This window comes from Scyliorhinus torazame, chromosome 5 (genome assembly GCF_047496885.1).
Source record: "Scyliorhinus torazame isolate Kashiwa2021f chromosome 5, sScyTor2.1, whole genome shotgun sequence".
Taxonomy (NCBI): Eukaryota; Metazoa; Chordata; class Chondrichthyes; order Carcharhiniformes; family Scyliorhinidae; genus Scyliorhinus; species Scyliorhinus torazame.
Genome location: NC_092711.1, coordinates 259,439,344 through 259,457,785, shown reverse-complemented (window position 1 = coordinate 259,457,785; position 18,442 = coordinate 259,439,344). Strand labels below are relative to the sequence as shown.

General features: G+C 48.0%; 1 protein-coding gene across 3 annotated transcripts in view; it reads right to left on the bottom strand.

The window, feature by feature from the left end:
• Positions 1-3,586: 3,586 nt before the first annotated feature.
• The window catches only part of LOC140421077 (claudin-2-like), a 38,749-nt gene continuing 23,893 nt past the window's right edge, over positions 3,587-18,442 (bottom strand). The window contains exons 2-4 of one of the 3 annotated variants that reach the window (XM_072505431.1): positions 10,985-11,585; positions 10,762-10,906; positions 3,587-3,714 (exon numbers count right to left, since the gene is read on the bottom strand). In XM_072505431.1, coding sequence (XP_072361532.1) covers positions 3,705-3,714; positions 10,762-10,906; positions 10,985-11,465 — 636 coding nt within the window. In that variant the 5' untranslated portion in view covers positions 11,466-11,585 and the 3' untranslated portion in view covers positions 3,587-3,704. Of the gene's footprint in view, positions 3,715-10,761; positions 11,586-12,505; positions 12,699-18,442 lie in introns of all 3 variants that reach the window. The other 2 variants (XM_072505430.1, XM_072505429.1) reach the window with 2 other exon arrangements.

Below are 18,442 nucleotides of genomic sequence, written 5' to 3'. Positions count from 1 at the left end.
ATTTTGAAGCCTGGACCTCATGATCGTTCAACTGGCAAGTTTCATTTGTCAAGTCGTCACCATATTACAACCCATGATGCTGGTAAAATGGGAAATCCTCCAGTTGAAGCATAGGGAGTTGGGGAGGTGAGGACGAGGTGGAAGGGGTTTACTGGGAGCTTGGAGGAAGTATCCCAGCTGCAGTCACCAAAATAAATTTATAAATTAGGCCTACAGGCTATTTGCCACCAATTTTCTGATCTGTTACACAGGCGTATGGCCATAAAGCAGCCAATAGAATTTGCTCTATTAATAAATCATGCAGAAATGTAAAGGGACCCTGCACTTAGAAAATAGCTTCACACAACTACATTTTAAAGGGGATATTCTTATCACCTGATCGAAATGCAGAAAGCATGTGCAGCAGACATTTTATCCATTTGTGTGTGAAATTGGAAACACTTCAAGTATACCACAAGGGACCCCCAATTTATATATATTCTGAAGCCTAATGAGCCTTTTACACTCATAGGGTGCGAATTTCCCACCGAGTTGCGCCCGGCACTGATCCAGTTACACCGGGAACATCACGAGAGAGGCCCAAAACGGGCTTTGCGCCGGTCGCTGAACCACGCACGGGTCACCCGACTTGCGATGCCCCGCAAAATTAGGAAGGGCGTGATCCAAATAATCATATTTAATAAGCCATTATGCTAATCTAGATATGCGCGGCTGGACTGAAGCAACATTCTCCTGGCTCCCAGGAATCACTGGCCGCACCGATGAGGCCTCACCTGGGTGCCGATTAGTACTGGTCTCAACAAGCAGAGACCAAGCACGATGGCCTCTGTGAGGATCTCAGCAGCCATTGTGCCCCCGAGTGCTCGGAGACGGGAAAGGGCAGTTACCTGGCATTTCGCTTGGCACCCGGTCACCCTGATAGTGCCAGCTTGGCTCTGCCAGTGTGTCAGGGCAGTGCCTGAGTGCCAGGTTGGCAGTGCCAAAGAGTGTGGCCTGAGGGGCTATGCCCATTTAAGGGAGTAGGAACGGTGGGGGTAAAGTGGGGATATGAAGGGGCATCATGAAGGTTGGGGGTTGAAGGGGAGGATCCTGAAAGGGATAGGACTGTAAGGGGAGGCCTCAAAGGTAGGATAGCTTTCAGCGACCCCATAGCGGGATCACCCACTTGGCGGGGGGAATGCTTCGATGCCCACGAGGATGGATGGGTATGGAGAAGGATCACCCTCATGCCCGTGTGGTGGGGGGAGACTCAAGCTAACAGTTATTGATGGTGTGAGCTTGGCCCTTGGGATCAAGACTTGGGGGTGTTACACATGCCTGAGTGTTGTTACATTGTGTGGGTGGGTGGTGTGGCGGACACTCAAGCTCACTTTGAGATCAGGACACCCTTTCAAAATGATGCGCCTTGAAAACTGAGGAGTCGGTCTGGCAGGTGAATTTAATTTCCCACTGCAGAAAACAATTCTAAGTGTGGGATTGACCAGTGAGATAGTCCCAAAACCCTAGAAAAATGATCAAGCGTGGGTGAATTCAGATCTGGATCTCATCCTAAAAGCTGGCACAAAACACTCCACCAAAGCTGTCCAAAAGTATTTTTGGGAGAATGGCACCCTTTATGTGGAATCCTCCTGTGCTATGTGATCCATGTCTGCATGAGCTCAGTTGACATAGATTAAACCTTAAAACTCAGTGCCAAATAATGTGCCAACCCAATGTCTTACAGATGCAGTGATTTAGATGTCTGCCATTTGATTACCAGTGTTAGCAGCATATGAGTGAGATAATCTGGATACGATCAATCACTCATAATCTGTTTGATTTAGTTCAGTCAATATGACTGATGGAGTTGGCAGAATACCTGACTGTCGTTGGCAGTCCTGTAGCTTTATTTAATCCATCCACTGATAGAAAATTTCTTGAGAACCCCCAACCCAGAGTCTATCTGACTTAAGGAAGCAATGCAGGAATTCAATGTAGGGTGTGCAGCCTATCCCAGATCTATCAGTCATGGCAACAGGAACGGATTCAATGAACCTGCATCAACACCAATTTAAGTCAGTGCTAATACATGTTAGCTAATACAAATTACAAGTATTTTACAAGTACAAAAGACGCATTCAAAGTATTGTCTTGCATTTTTGACTTTGTCTCTATATATGTTTCTGGAACCTACCTCTTCATTTACCTGAGGAAGGAGCAGTCCCCCCGAAAGCTAGTGAATCAAAACAAATCTGTTGGACTTTAACCTGGTGTTGTAAGACTCCTGACTGTGCTCACCCCAGTCCAACGCCGGCATCTCCACATCAAATTACAAGTGTAAGACAAAGTAAATGTTTTGAATATTTTATTGCAATCAGTAAAAGATTGTTGTTCACAATTGCCCATTTCCAATGTTACAAACGTAAAACTACACAGCACATTTGTTACATTTTACAATGCAACCTGATAAACAAACCAACAGCAACAACAGAATATCCCGTAGCTTTAAGATAAAATATTTTTGTCCACTTTAAAATGTTCCTAAGTTAATATCTTAAAGCTTCTTTTCTCATGATTGGAAAAAAGGAACATTATGATTTTCAATATTTCAAATCATATTTTATGCTCACTGGTTTAGAACTCACAATAAATGCTGCAACCCGCTGGTGATTTTGCACTGATAAGTTTTGGGAATGATAGCCTGGATTCAAAATCTATATTATCAACCAGATACTGTTTTGTTTGCTTGTTTTTAGAAGTGCAGCAAAGGTTCACTAGATTAGTTCCTGGGTTGAGGGGCTTGTCAGATGTTGATAGGGTGAGTAAATTGGCTCCATCTCCTCTGGGGTTTAGCAGAGTGAAAGGTGATCTCACTGAAAGATTCTAGATTCTGAAGGGGATTGACAGGATAGACACCATGAGGTTGTTTCCCCTGGCTGGGGAATCTAGAACATGGGGACACAGTCATTGGCTGAGTTTCTAAAACTACCGTAGTAAACAGAGAACATCTCAGTCTCTGAGCTCCAGAAAAGCGAGTTTTGAGATGGCGCGCTTTTGGTGGGTGAGAATTCCATTTGTGCTGTTGAAATGTTACTGAACAAATACAGCGTCAAAGTACATCTTTAATGTATAAGAACATTACATAATGTCCAAATTAGATTGAGCCATAACTTGTTGTTTTTTTCTAATATATTGTAGTGGATTGAACAGAAGATGATTGAGTAATAGTCAAGGAGTTAATGGTTGAATAGTCAACTCATGTCACTGTGACATGGGAATTCCAGTGAATAAAGCATGGTTCAGTATCATCATAGAATACAAGTAGCATAATAGATGCCCTGGAAAATGTTATGCTTGCCTTTGAAGATATTTGTCACCACATTCGTCACCACAGGCCACCCAAAGTCTGAGTGATTTATGACGCACTGCTGCCTCACAGCGTCAGGGGCCCAGGTTCGATTCCAACCTTGAGTGACAGTCTGTATGGAGTTTTTACGTTCTCCCCTTGTCTGCGTGGGTTTCCTCTGGTTTGCTCCCACAGATGTGCAGGTTAGGTGGATTGGCCATACTAAATTGTCCCTTAGTGTCCAAACGTTGGGTGGGGTCGTGGGGATGGTGTGGTGGTGTTGGTCCTAGGTGGCGTGCTCTTTTGGAGAGTCGGTGCAGATTCAATGGGCTGAATGGCCTCATTCTGCACTGTGGGGATTCTATGATTCTGTGATGTTTCATATGAATCTATGGACACATAATTGCCTCGATATTTAATCAAATGTTTAGTTTTAATACAAAAAACATACATCAAGTATTACCAGCTGTTCAATTAACTTTCAGGCTGGCATGCAAAGGTCGTTAACACAAGGTCTCTGCAATATATTAACCAAATAGCTATTTCTCACATGTGCTTCTCAGCAGTAAATATTGCCAGACTGCATAACAAGAACAGCCTAACCTGTCATCCCCCAGTATGAGCACCGATGCTGTTTCACAAAAGAGAAAAATTGGATGCCAATCATGGACATGAGTCCAGCTGAGTTTCTCTCAGCTACATTTTCCATACTGTCGCCCTGGCTGAGACCAGCTAAACCTGCAGAGCAGGGATTGAACTCCATAGCCTGTATGACTCATTATTGTACATGCAGTTCAATTACACACTGAACCGGTTCTCCAATGGCACTTTTATTACCTGAGTAATGTTTAATATTGAGATAAAATACAACAATTATCCATAAAATTACTTGACTGCTTTCCAATAACACACCATTTTATTGAACAGTGTATAAATAATATCATAGGTGGCCAGTTCAAGAAACTTGATGTTACACTGTTGCATTCAGGTGTTATGTAATTTAAAAGGTGAATAAAATTGTCACAAAATGAATCTACTTTTGATTACCAACTATAAAAAACATTTTAAGATTTCCCATGTAGGTACCTTCATCTGTCTTTGTTCAATTATCTATTTACACAGAGTAATCAAGGTGGGATATTGGCATTCCCACATTGTAAGATGATCAGAATCTTGAAACTAGAAAACATGATCAAAGCATTAATTGAAATTAACCAAACGACCGTATTTGGTTCTGGAACAGCAGGGCTGCACAGCTTGGGAGGTAGGGCAGGAAAATCCATTCAGGAGCTTTTACACTGGCTCCCCAGCATTTGACAACACTTCCAGGACTTCAGAAGTGAAGTTGGGTTTATAATACATTAACCCTATGGATGACAGTAGTGTATATAAAATTGAATATTAAACAGAACGTATGTTTAAATTCAACCAGGAACTTGGCAACAGAGAGGATCATTTTTTTTTTAACAAGAGCAGGTTTAAATAGGCAGTGGATAAATGTTGTTGCTGAAGTGCTAATTGTTTAGAGCAATCGCTTAAATCAGGTAGAAGAGGAACATTCATGGAGAACATTCACCATGAAGTTGCTGGCTGGAAAGTGAGCAGTGGTAAACTGCTCACTTTAATGGGTTAACGGGTTTTCTTTTAACCCTACATTTTCATATGTTTCTTCCAAAAATAAGCAAACCCTGTGTGTGTGTCCCTATCTCTCTCTCACTCTGTCCATCTGTGTGTTTGTCCCTATCTCTCTCTCTCACTCTGTCATTCTGTGTGTGTGTGCCAATCTCTCTCTCTCACTCTGTCCCTCTGTGTCTGTGTGCCTATCTCTCACTCTCTCTCTGTCCCTCTGTGTGTGTGTCCCTATATCTCTCTCCCTCTGTGTGTGTGTGTCCCTATCTCTCCCTCCCTCTGTGTGTGTGTGTGTCCCTATCGCTCGCTCTCTCTCTGTCCCTCTGTCTGTGTGTCCATATCTCTGTCTCTCTCTCTGTCCCTCTGTCTGTGTGTCCATATCTCTGTCTCTCACTCTGTCCCTCTGTCTGTGTGTCCATATCTCTGTCTCTCTCTCTGTCCCTCTGTCTGTGTGTCCATATCTCTGTCTCTCACTCTGTCCCTCTGTCTGTGTGTCCATATCTCTGTCTCTCTCTCTGTCCCTCTGTCTGTGTGTCCATATCTCTGTCTCTCTCTCTGTCCCTCTGTCTGTGTGTCCATATCTCTGTCTCTCACTCTGTCCCTCTGTCTGTGTGTCCATATCTCTGTCTCTCACTCTGTCCCTCTGTCTGTATGTCCCTATCTCTCTCTCACTCTGTCCCATGTGTGTGTGTCCGAATCACTCTCTCTCACTCTGTCCCTCTGTGTGTGTTTGTGTCTATCTTTCTCTCTCACTCTCTCTCACACTGTCCCTCTGTGTGTGTCCCTATCTCTCTCTCTCACTCTGTCCCTCTGTGTATGTGTCCCCATCTCTCTCTCACCCTGTCCCTCTGTGTGTGTGTGTCCCTATCTCACTCTCTCACTCTGTCCCACAGTGTGTGTCTCTATCTCTCTCACTCACTATGTTCCTCTGTGTGTGTCCCTATATCTCACTCTCACTCTGTCCCACTGTGTGTGTGTCCCTACCTCTCTATCGCACTCTGACCGTCTGTGTGTGTGTCCCCCTATCTCTCTCACTCACTCTGTCCCTCTGTGTGTGTGTCTCTATCTCATTCCCTCACTCGGTCTGTGTGTGTGTGTGTGTGACCCTGTCTCTCTCTCTCTGTCCCTTTGTGTGTCCCTATCTCTCTCTCTCATTCAGTCCCTGTGTGTGTATGTGCCTATCTCTCACTCTCTCTGTGTCCCTCTGTGTGTGTGTCCCTCTCTCTCTCTCTCCCTCTGTGTGTATGTGTGTGTGTGTGTGTCCCTATCGCTTTCTCTCACTCTGTCCCTCTGAGTTTGTGTTCCTATCTCTCTCTCACTCTGTCCCTCTGTGTGTGTGTCCCTATCTCTCTCTCTCACTTTGTCCCTCTGAGTGTGTCCCTATCTCTCTCACTCACTCTCTGCCTCTGTGTGTGTGTCCCTATCTCTCTCTCTCACTCTGTCCCTCAGTGTGTGTGTCTCTATCTCACTCTCTCACTCTGTCTGTGTGTGTGTCCGTGTCCCTATCTCTCTCTCACTCTGTCCCTCTGTCTGTGTGTCCCTATCTGTCTCTCACACTATCCATCTATGTGTGTGTGCCCCTATCTCTCTCTTTAACTTTCCAAATATTGACTGGAAACGCTATAGTTCGAGTACTTTAGATGGGTCCGTTTTTGTCCAATGTGTGCAGGAGGGTTTCCTGACACAGTATGTAGATGCCATATTGGATTTGGTACTGGGTAATGAACCAGGACAGGTGTTAGATTTGGAGGCAGGTGAGCAGTTTGGTGATAGTGACCACAATTCAATTACGTTTACTTTAGTGATGGAGAGGGATAGGTATATACCGCAGGGCAAGAGTTATATCTGGGGGAAAGGCAATTATGATGTGATGAGGCAAGACTTAGGATGCATCGGGTGGAGAGAAAAACTGCAGGGGATGGGCACAATGGAAATGTGGAGCTTGTTCAAGGAACAGCTACTGCGTGTCCTTGATAAGTATGTACCTGTCAGGCAGGGAGGAAGTGGTCGAGCAAGGGAACCGTGGTTTACTAAAGCAGTCGAAACACTTGTCAAGAGAAAGAAGGAGGCTTATGTAAAGATGAAACATGAAGGTTCAGTTAGGGCACTCGAGAGTTACAAGTTAGCTGGGAAGGACCTAAAGAGAGAGCTAAGAAGAGCCAGGAGGGAACATGAGAAGTCTTTGGCAGGTAGGGTCAACGGTAACCCTAAAGCTTTCTATAGCTATGTCAGGAATAAAACAATGACTAGGGTAAGAGTAGGGCCAGTCAAGGACAGTCGTGGGAAGTTGTGCTTGGAGTCCGAGGAGATAGGAGGGGTGCTAAATGAATATTTATCGTCAGTATTCCCACAGGAAAAAGACAATGTTGTCGAGGAGAATACTGAGATTCAGGCTACTAGACTAGAAAGGCTTGAGGTTCATCAGGAGGAGGTGTTAGCAATTCTGGAAATAGATAAGTCCCCTGGGCTGGATGGGATTTATCCTAGGATTCTCTGGGAAGCTAGGGAGGAGATTGCTGAGCCTTTGGCTTTGACCTTTATGTCGTAATTGTCTACAGGAATAGTGCCAGAAGGCTGGAGGATAGCAAATGTTGTCCCCTTGTTCAAGAAGGGGAGTAGAGACAACCCCGGTAACTATAGACCAGTGAGCCTTACTTCTGTTGTGGGCAAAATGTTGGAAAGGTTTAGAAGAGATAGGATGTATAATCATCTGGAAAGGAATAATTTGATTAGACATAGTCAACACGGTTTTGTGAAGGGCAGGTCGTGCCTCACAAACCTTTGAGTTCTTTGAGAAGGTGACCAAACAGGTGGATGAGGGTAAAGCAGTTGATGTGGTGTACATGGATTTCAGTAAAGCGTTTGATAAGGTTCCCCATGGTAGGCTACTGCAGAAAATACGGAGGCATGGGATTAAGGGTGATTTAGCAGTTTGGATCAGAAATTGGCTAGCTGGAAGAAGACAAAGGGTGGTGGTTGATGGGAAATGTTCAGACTGGAGTCCAGTTACTAGTGGTGTACCACAAGGATCTGTTTTGGGGCCACTGCTGTTTGTCATTTTTATAAATGAACTGGAGGACGGCGTAGAAGGATGGGTGAGTAAATTTGTAGATGACACTAAAGTCGGTGGAGTTGTGGACAGTGCGGAAGGATGTTACAAGTTACAGAGAGTCATCGATAAGCTGCAGCGTTGGGCTGAGAGGTGGGAAATAGGGTTGTATGCAGATAAGTGTGAGGTGATTCATTTTGGAAGGAATAACAGGAAGACAGAGTACTGGGCTAATGGTAAGTTTCTTGGCAGTGTGGATGAGCAGAGAGATCTCGGTGTCCATGTACATAGAACCCTGAAAGTTGCCACCCAGGTTGAGAGGGTAGTTAAGAAGGGTGTTAGCTTCTATTGGTAGAGGGATTGAGTTTTGGAGCCATGAGGTCATGTTGCAGTGGTACAAAACTCTGGTGCGGCTGCATTTGGAGTATTGCGTGCAATTCTGTTCGCCGCATTATCGGAAGGATGTGGAAGCGTTGGAAAGGGTGCAGAGGACATTTACCAGACTGTTGCCTGGTATGGAGGGGAGATCTTATGAGGAAAGGCTGAGGGACTTGAGGCTGTTTTCATTCGAGAGAAGAAGGTTAAGAGGTGACTTAATTGAGGCATACAAGACGATCAGAGAATTGGATAGGGGGGACAGTGAGAGCCTTTTTCCTCGGATGGTGATGTCTAGCGTGAGGGGACATAGCTTTAAATTGAGGGGAGATAGCTGTAGGACAGATCAGAGGCAGGTTCTTTACTCAGAGAGTAGTAAGGGCGTGGAATGCCCTGCCTGCAACAGTAGTGGACTCGCCAACACTAAGGGCATTCAAATGGTCATTGGATAGACATATGGACGATAAGGGAATAGTGTAGATGGGCTTTAGAGTGGTTTCACAGGTCGGCGCAACATCGAGGGCTGAAGGCCTGTACTGCGCTGTAATGTTCTATGTTCTATCACAGGAGGGTATTTGAAAAAAATGTTTTTAATTGTCATGTAATACTAATTTCATATGATGGGAAAAACATAATACAAGTGGTCTTAAGCTGTTGAGTGGAGCAATGAAATGCCTCCAGCAACAGATTTAGTAAATAGGTTAATGTATTCCATGGCCTGGGACTCATGGCCATAGCCACGCTGCAGGACTACTCTCATCTTTCACTTGTGGAGCAAGTGACCATATCTTCCTTGCCCTGTGCAAACTTGGTTGAGCACTGTCCACTGTCTTCCAGAGAGGTGGAAGCCATTGACTTCTGCTGTTGTGTCAGTGATGAGATATACGCACATTGTGTTGCACAGGTGTGGATTAGACATCATGGATAGGGCCTAGCAGCTGCACAGAGGTGGATTTAGAAGCGGGTGAGAAGGGTGAGAATTTGCAGAATAACAGTTGGGCCGGCCAACTAATGTGTTCCTGTAGTCAACTGATTGTGCCAGAATGGAAGCGGCTATCACCTGGCAGCAGCAGGTAGCCAGTTAGTGGCAATTAACTGACCACTTGGGGCAGGTTTGGGAATTCTTCTGGGATCTTACCAGCAATAATGGGCCCCACCTAATGGGTAAAGACTGGCAAGTCTCTGGAATCAGCTATTCAGGCAGCATGCCATGGGTAGCCAGTGAGGCCTCCTTTATTTATCCCTGCCACCTCCACAGTGATAGCCTGACGGCTATGGGCACAAGTAATTTTTAAAGTTTCACACATCTTCAGAGGGCGCCCTTGTCTTCCGAGTGGAGCTGCCAGCAGGACAACTCCCAGTAGGCAATCTAGGTGCCTGGTCCGCTAGCATCTTTAATTCGATGGCTCTTATAGAGGCAGCCTTCTAACTGGCCTTCCCAAGTTAGGTAGAGCAACTTGGCATCCAGGCTTCACCACTGGGGGTTGGCCTTGCTTTTGAACCCCTTTAAAAACCTTTAAAGGTGGGAGGATTCTGTCCAATGCTCTCACCCTTACATCCCCCCGCCCGACTCCCCCCCCCCCTGCCCCCATCTCCATAAAAAAAATCTAAAGTCCATTGTTTTCATTTGGAAAATGAAATGAAGTTCAATCTAAGACTAACGTTTCACTTAAACTAAGCTAATCAGGTCTCCAGAGCTATTTACCCACCAGATCTCCATGTAAGAATAGAACATAGAACAGACAGTGCAGAAGGAGGCCATTCGGCCCATCGAGTCTGCATCGATCCACTTAAGCCCTCACTTCCAACCTATCCCGGTAACCCAATAGCCCCTCCTAACCTTTTTGGTCACTAAGGGCAATTTAGCACAGCCAATCCACCTAACCTGCACGTCCTTGGACTGTGGAAGGAAACCGGAGCAGCCGGAGGAAACCCACACAGACACGAGGAGAACGTGCAGACTCCGCACAGACAGCGACCCAGCGGGGAATCAAACCTGGGACCCTGGTGCTGTGAAGCCACAGTGCTATCCGCTTGTGCTACCGTGCTACCGTGAATAATTACAGTGAAAGCAGGATCTTATGAATTGCAGAAATAATACTACTTCAAGCTCCATTCTAAATAAACAGTTAAACTGAAGTCCTCGTAAATTACCTTTTACAATTTCAAAAACAGTGAGATAGCAGTTATTTTTGAAACCGTACATAATCATCTGCATGCACAATTGGTGGAGGAAATTTTTAATCTTTATCATGCAAAGGTCTATGCAACAAAATTATGTGAATAATTCCTCAAAGAGAGATATCTATTATAAAGAATAATCTTTATAACTATTCTGTGAAGTAATTCCACTGTGATCCACACAATGCCAATTTAAACCTACACATAACCAGTTAGATTGTAAGAGTCAAATTCTGCTTTTGCCGCTTTTGAATGAAGAGACGCAGCCGATGGTGCAGGAGCTGAACGGTTGGTTGCGGGATTCTGGTAGGACAATGGTCGTCTACTGTACGGCTCAATTCTCCTACCTATAAATGACAGGGACAGTATGACTCCTCCGATAACGGTCAGCATAGCGGCAACGACCCCCAAGTACAAGGACTCACCGATTTCAAACTTGAGATCGCCTGGAATTAATGGGTTGTGGAAATTCAGTATCACTTCATTCATTGTCCAGGCCACTGGCACCAATCCATTTAGCCCAGCCACGATAAATAAAACTCCTCCAGTGCCAGCCACCTTGTCTTTTATTGGAGAATCCTTGGCGCATACAGTGCATTTCATGCCAACCACGGAGACTGTTATAGCGAGCAATGAGAGAGCAACTGAGATGACCATCATAGCACGGGCAGCTTGGAGATCTGGTGGGAGTTCCAGGACGGAATTGTAGGTTTCACATTGGAAGACGCCGGTGCTGAACATGGCGCATGCCCACCACAACCCTTTCATATAGATAATAGCAGTTACAACATTTGCTCCAATGTGTGCTGTGATCCTCCAGTGGGGCATAATAGTAGCTGATAATGTCCCAACCATGCCGATTATGCACACGATCAAGGCTACCAATTGCATGGCAGAGTTAGCCATTGTCAATCTCACAAGATTTTACTCAGAAGTAGATCTTGCATCCACACAGCATGCTTCCAATACAAAATGCTGCTTCAAATGCCTGTTACTCCCGTTAGTCACCTGGCTTCATGTGTCTATCTGAAACCATAAAGATTAAAGTTTTATTGATAACTGGTGAAGAAATGACCTTGGGCTCTTAATTCCCTGCAGCACCTAAGCTTAGCAAACAATAAATTTTCTTTATTGAAGTTCCACAGAGTGCAGTGGGTGTTTCATTTCACTTTCAAAGAAGTAGTCTTAAAATTATTGCTTGCATTTTATTATAGCGAGGCTAGCAGTACCTCATTTAACTATACTTTAGCTACCCTCATCATATTGAACATAGTCTGAGATGATTCCTGCCCACTTACATAATACAATTTCCATTCAGCATTTGAACAAGTGGATTTCCATTTGTTACATTCAAAAGAGGTGCCACATCAAACATCACAACATTTAGAGCATAGGAAAACTAGATTGAAATTTAATACATGCAAAGATCACTAATAACTCACTGCTTCCCCCAAAAGAGTCTGGTGCACACTTCCTCCCAACCCTCTATTTCTTCCAGCACAAGCTTATTACTTTTTTCGTCCTATTTTTACTGCTTCTTAAATGCTGGGTGCCCACAGACTACTTACCAGAAGAGAGAATTTAAATTGCGCTAAAATAAGTTCTGGCGATGTGGGGAGAAGCAATTGGGAGGAAAGAAGGTGATCAGGTTGGGAGAGAATTGGGTTCAATGATGGTCTTTGGCACCACAGCAGAGCTGGGGGGGGGGGGGAGGGGGGGGGGGGGGAGCACAGCTGCACAATCATGTAAGTGTTTCTAAATAGTTTACCTTATTTGCTGGCAGTCTGCAGCTAAAAAACACATGTGGACCACTTTTGCATGAATGCCGTTAACTGACCTTTATTCGCAAGCTTTTTGTGGAGACGCCAAAAAGCTCATCCATAAAATGCAATTTAGGCCTGAGGCACAACTTAGAGACAGTCTTGAGACTCTTGGTTTGAGCTTACCTCATCTGCAGTCCCAAACCTGATCAGGAAAATGACTCTTACATCTCCTTTAACCATTTTGATGGATGTCTTTATAGTTACATTCTTCTCCCTTCAGAAGATCCATCATTGGTCACCACTTCTTCATCATTTCAATACTGCCCACTGGTTCCATCATCATAGGTTTACCAGACTGATTCCAGGGATGGCGGGACTGTCAAATGAGGAGAGATTGACTAGGCTGGGATTGTTCTCGCTAGAGTTCAGAAGAATGAGGGGGGATCTCATAGAGACTTATAAAATTCTAACAGGACTAGACAGGGTAGACGCAGGGAAGATGTTAACAATGATGGGTGTGTCCAAAACCAGGGGGTCACAGTCTGAGAATTCAAGGTAAACCATTTCAGACAGAGATAAGGAGACATTTCTTCACACAAAGAGTGGTGAGCCTGTGGAAATTCATTACGACAAGAAGTAGTTGATGCTAAAACTTTGAATATATTCAAGAGGCGGCTCGATATAGCACTTGGGGAGAATGGGATCAAAGGCTATGGGGAGAAAGCAGGATTAGGCTATTGAGTTGGATGATCAGCCATGATCGTGATGAATGGTGGAGCAGGCTCGAAGGGCCAAAGGGCCTCCTCCTGTTCCTAGCTTCTATGTATCTATGTGTAAGCAAGCAAACATGTTGCATGTGTACACTAATGGCACCCACTGTATGCTCTACCTCATACGCTGCAGGAAAGGATGTCCCGAAGCGTGGTACATTGGCGAGACCATGCAGACGCTGCGACAACGAATGAACGGACATCGCGCAACAATCACCAGGCAGGAATGTTCCCTTCCAGTCGGGGGACACTTCAGCAGTCAAGGGCATTCAGCCTCTGATCTCCGGGTAAGCGTTCTCCAAGGCGGCCTTCAAGACCCGCGACAACGCAGAATCGCCGAGCAGAAACTTATAGCCAAGTTCCGCACACATGAGTGCGGTCTCAACCGGGACCTGGGGTTCATGTCGCATTACATTCATCCCCCACCATTTGGCCTGCAAAATCCTACCAACTGTCCTGGCTTGATACAATTCACACCTCTTTAACCTGGGGTTACCCCATCTCTGGATCTGTAAAGATTTAATCACCTGCTAATGCTCGCATTCCTCGCATTGTTTGGCATCTTTGAATTTGTCTATATATGTGTTTCTGGAACAGACCTCTGCATTCACCTGAGGAAGGAGCAGCGCTCCGAAAGCTAGTGACATCAAAACAAACCTGTTGGACTTTAACCTGGTGTTGTAAGACTTCGTACTGTGCTCATCCCAGTCCAACGCCGGCATCTCCACATCAAGACATGATGGCACTGATGTCCCTTTTCTTTGTCTGATCTTAAGAGCTGTAGAAGTTGCATTTTCCCTTAATGTTAATGAAACTGAAGCTACCACCTTTGGCTAAGAATAATACCTGCTTTTACCCTGAACACCATAAACCTCGATAGCTGCCAATTCCTCAAAGCTTCTTCTTCCTCATCTGATATTCTACCAAAATGCTTTTCTTCAACCCTTAAACTTTATCCATCTCTGTCTCACATCTACCATGCTATTGCTGAGACGTGAATATAATTTGGCTCTTCGTTGCAGGGTTCGTATCAAGTTCTATTTCCTTCCTATCATCTGTCCAATTGAAGGCAAGATCCCCTTCCTCCCCATTTTCAATTCCATAATTTCAGACACTAGTTATTGTAGCGCTAAATGGCTTAAGAGAGATGAATAGAGATGAAGTCGATGAGGCTTTATTAAGCGTGACATGTTCCCCGCAGTTCAGCAACAGACTGGAGCTGCGGGGAGAACTCCTGGTTCTTATACTCCGCCTTCAGGGCGGAGCTAGAGATCAACAGCCAACCAGGACCCGGGATCTGTCAGCCAATGGCATCACGGCTTCACAGTCCCACATGACCCCTAATGCATACTACCACATTCACCCCGGCGGGGTGGTGCTTCGCATGGTGGTAGGGGTTTACAAGGCTGGTCCTGGGAGGAAAAAACTTTTTGCATGTCATTACAGTGCCCTACACTGGGCTATGTACAGGGTTTGTGAACTATTTACAATATTCGTAAGAGGAACAGAACCTTCTCGTTATAGTCCCACAACATTCTTGTGTTACACCGATGCCACGAGTCGAGCGGGCGGTCTGGTCTTCCTTGTCGATCGCCTCAGCCCCGGTGGTGGTGGTGCTTGTTCCAGCGTTGTCGCCTCCGGGAGCTTTACGGTGTCTGCTTCTGCTTCACTCCTGGTCGGACCTGGGAGGAGGACCGATCCTCCCGGGAAGGGGGCGGCCGCGGGGTGCGCCGGTGGCAGGGAGAGGGTGATCGGTGTCGGGGGGGGTGTGCGTGTTGCCGGCGGGCGCCAGGTCTCGCAGGGAGACCGTGTCCTGTCGGCTGTCGGGGTACGCCACGTAGGCGTACTGCGGGTTCGCGTGGAGGAGGTGAACCCTCTTGACCAACGGGTCCGACTTGTGCGCCCGCACATGTTTCCGGAGCAAGATGGGTCCTGGGGCCGCCAGCCAGGTCGGCAGCGACGTTCCGGAGGGGGACTTCCTGGGGAAGACAAGGAGGCGCTCATGAGGCGTTTGATTAGTGGTGGTACACAGCAGCGACCGGATGGAGTGGAGAGCGTCCGGGAGGACCTCCTGCCACCGTGAAACTGGGAGATCCCTGGACCGTAGGGCCAGTAGGACGGTCTTCCAGACCGTGCCGTTCTCCCTCTCTACTTGCCCGTTCCCCCGGGGGTTGTAGCTGGTCGTCCTGCTCGAGGCTATACCCTTGCTGAGCAGGAACTGGCGCAGCTCGTCACTCATGAAGGAGGACCCCCTGTCGCTATGGATATATGCGGGGCAACCGAACAGTGTGAATATGGTGCTGAGGGCTTTAATAACTGTGGCCGCTGTCATGTCGGGGCAGGGGATGGCGAAAGGGAAACGAGAGTACTCGTCCACCACGTTCAGGAAGTATGTGTTGCGGTCGGTGGAGGGGAGGGGCCCTTTGAAATCCAGACTGAGGCGTTCAAAGGGACGGGAAGCCTTGATCAGGTGCGCTCTATCCGGCCTGAAAAAGTGCGGCTTGCACTCTGCGCAGATGTGGCAGTTCCTGGTGACTGTACGGACCTCCTCCACGGAGTAGGGGAGGTTGCGGGACTTTATAAAATGGTAGAACCAAGTGACCCCCGGGTGGCAGAGGTCCTCGTGGAGGGTTTGGAGACGGTCTATTTGTGCGTTGGCACATGTGCCGCGGGATAGGGCATCGGACGGCTCGTTCAGCTTTCCGGGACGGTACAAGATCTCGTAGTTGAAGGTGGAGAGCTCGATCCTCCACCTTAAGATCTTGTCATTTTTAATTTTGCCCCGCTGTGCATTATCGAACATGAAAGCTACCGACCGTTGGTCAGTGAGGAGAGTGAATCTCCTGCCGGCCAGGTAATGCCTCCAATGTCGCACAGCTTACACTATGGCTTGGGCTTCCTTTTCCACTGAGGAGTGGCGGATTTCTGAGGCGTGGAGGGTTCGGGAGAAAAAGGCCACGGGTCTGCCCGCTTGGTTAAGGGTGGCCGCCAGAGCTACGTCGGAGGCGTCGCTCTCGACTTGGAAGGGGAGGGACTCGTCGATGGCGCGCATCGTGGCCTTTGCGCTATCCGCTTTGATGCGGCTGAAGGCCTGGCGAGCCTCTGTCGACAGGGGGAAGGTAGTGGTCTGTATTAGGGGGCGGGCCTTGTCTGCGTACTGGGGGACCCACTGGGCGTAATATGAAAAGAACCCCAGGCAGCGTTTCAGGGCTTTGGAGCAGTGGGGGAGGGGAAATTCCATGAGGGGGGGCATGCGTTCGGGGTCGGGGCCTATTATCCCATTGCGCACTACATATCCCAAGATGGCTAGCCGGTTTGTGCTAAACACGCACTTGTCCTTGTTGTATGTGAGGTTCAAGGCTTTAGCGGTCTGGAGGAATTTTTGGAGGTTGGCGTCGTGGTCCTGCTGATCGTGGCCGCAGATGATTACGTTGTCGAGATACGGGAACGTGGCCTGCAACCCGTGTTGATCAACCATTCGGTCCATCTCCCGTTGGAAGACCGAGACCCCGTTTGTGACGCCAAATGGGACCCTTAGGAAGTGGTATAGTCGCCCATCTGCCTCGAAGGCTGTGTACTTGCAGTCACTTGGGTGGATGGGGAGCTGGTGGTAGGCGGACTTGAGGTCCACGGTGGAGAAGACCTTATATTGGGCAATCCGATTGACCATGTCGGATATGCGGGGGAGAGGGTACGCATCTAGCTGTGTGTACCTGTTGATAGTCTGGCTATAGTCTATGACCATCCTTTGCTTCTCCCCTGTCTTTACTACTACCACCTGTGCTCTCCAGGGACTATTGCTGGCCTGGATTATGCCTTCCTTCAGCAACCGCTGGACTTCGGACCGAATAAATGTCCGATCCTGGGCGCTGTACCGTCTGCTCCTCGTGGCGACGGGTTTGCAATCCGGGGTGAGGTTTGCAAACAAGGATGGGGGTTCAACTTTGAGGGTTGCGAGGCCGCAGATAGTGAGTGGGGGTATTGGGCCGCCGAATTGGAATGTTAGGCTCTGCAGGTTGCACTGGAAGTCTAATCCCAGTAATGTGGGCGTGCAGAGTTGGGGAAGGCCGTAGAGCCTGTAGTTTTTAAACTCCCTCCCTTGCACCGTTAGGGTCACTATGCAGAACCCTTTGATCTGTACGGAGTGGGATCCTGCAGCTAGGGAAATCTTTTGCATACTTGGGCGGATGGTCAAGAAACAGCGTCTTACCGTGTCGGGGTGGATGAAACTTTCGGTGCTCCCGGAGTCGATCAGGCATGGTGTCTCGTGTCCGTTGATCAGCACCGTGGAGCGTCCGGGGCCGTGCTTGGTCCAGCGTCACCAAGGCCAGATGTGGTCGCAGTGTCTCAGCGTCTTCTTCGAACCCCATGGAGCCGTCGATGCTGGGGTCCTTTGTTGTCGTCCAAGATGGCGGCGGGGGTGGACAAAATGGCCGCCCCCATGCATCGCACATGACTGGGGGGGTCCCAAGATGGCGGCGGGGGTGGATAAAATGGCCACCCCCATGCATCGCACATGGCTGGGGGGTCACAAGATGGCGGCGCCCATCCTCCCCTCGTGGTGGCCGGGACCCAAAATGGCGGCGCCTGCGGGTCGCATATGGGGCGCTGGGGGGGTTGGGGAGTGTTTGGGATGCGCTGGACTCTTTCTTCTCCGGGGACAGCGGCGACCCCCCAGGACCGGCACACAGCCGCGAAATGGCCCTTTTTGCCGCAGCTCTTGCAAATCGCTGCGCGGGCCGGGCAGCGCTGCCGGGGGTGTTTCGCCTGCCCGCAGAAATAGCAGCGGGCCCCCCCGGGATGACCTGGCGTCTGAACCGCGCAAGCCTGTGAGGGGGGGGTTTGTCGCGACGGGGGTCCACGGAGCCCAAGGGGCTGCCGTGCGGTCGGGGCTGTATGCGCTGGCGTTTTGCACGGCCACATCTAGGGAAGCTGCAAGGGCCCGTGCCTCTGAGAGGCCTAGCGACTCTTTTTCTAACAGTCTTTGGCGGATTTGGGGAGAGTTCATACCTGCCACAAACGCATCGCGAATTAACATGTCCGTGTGTTCAGTCGTGTTTACCGGCGGGCAGCTGTAGGCCCGTCCCAAAATTAGCAGCGCGGCGTAGAATTCGTCTAGCGATTCTCCGGGACTTTGCCGTCTCGTTGCGAGTTGGTAGCGTGCGTATACCTGGTTCACTGGGCGAACGTAGACGCTCTTTAGTGCTGCGAACGCCGTCTGGAAATCCTCTGCGTCTTCTATGAGAGGGTAAATTCCCGGGCTTACCCTCGAATGCAGGACCTGCAGTTTCTGGTCTTCTGTGATCCGGCCGGGGGCCGTTCGGAGGTAGCCTTCGAAACAAGCTTGCCA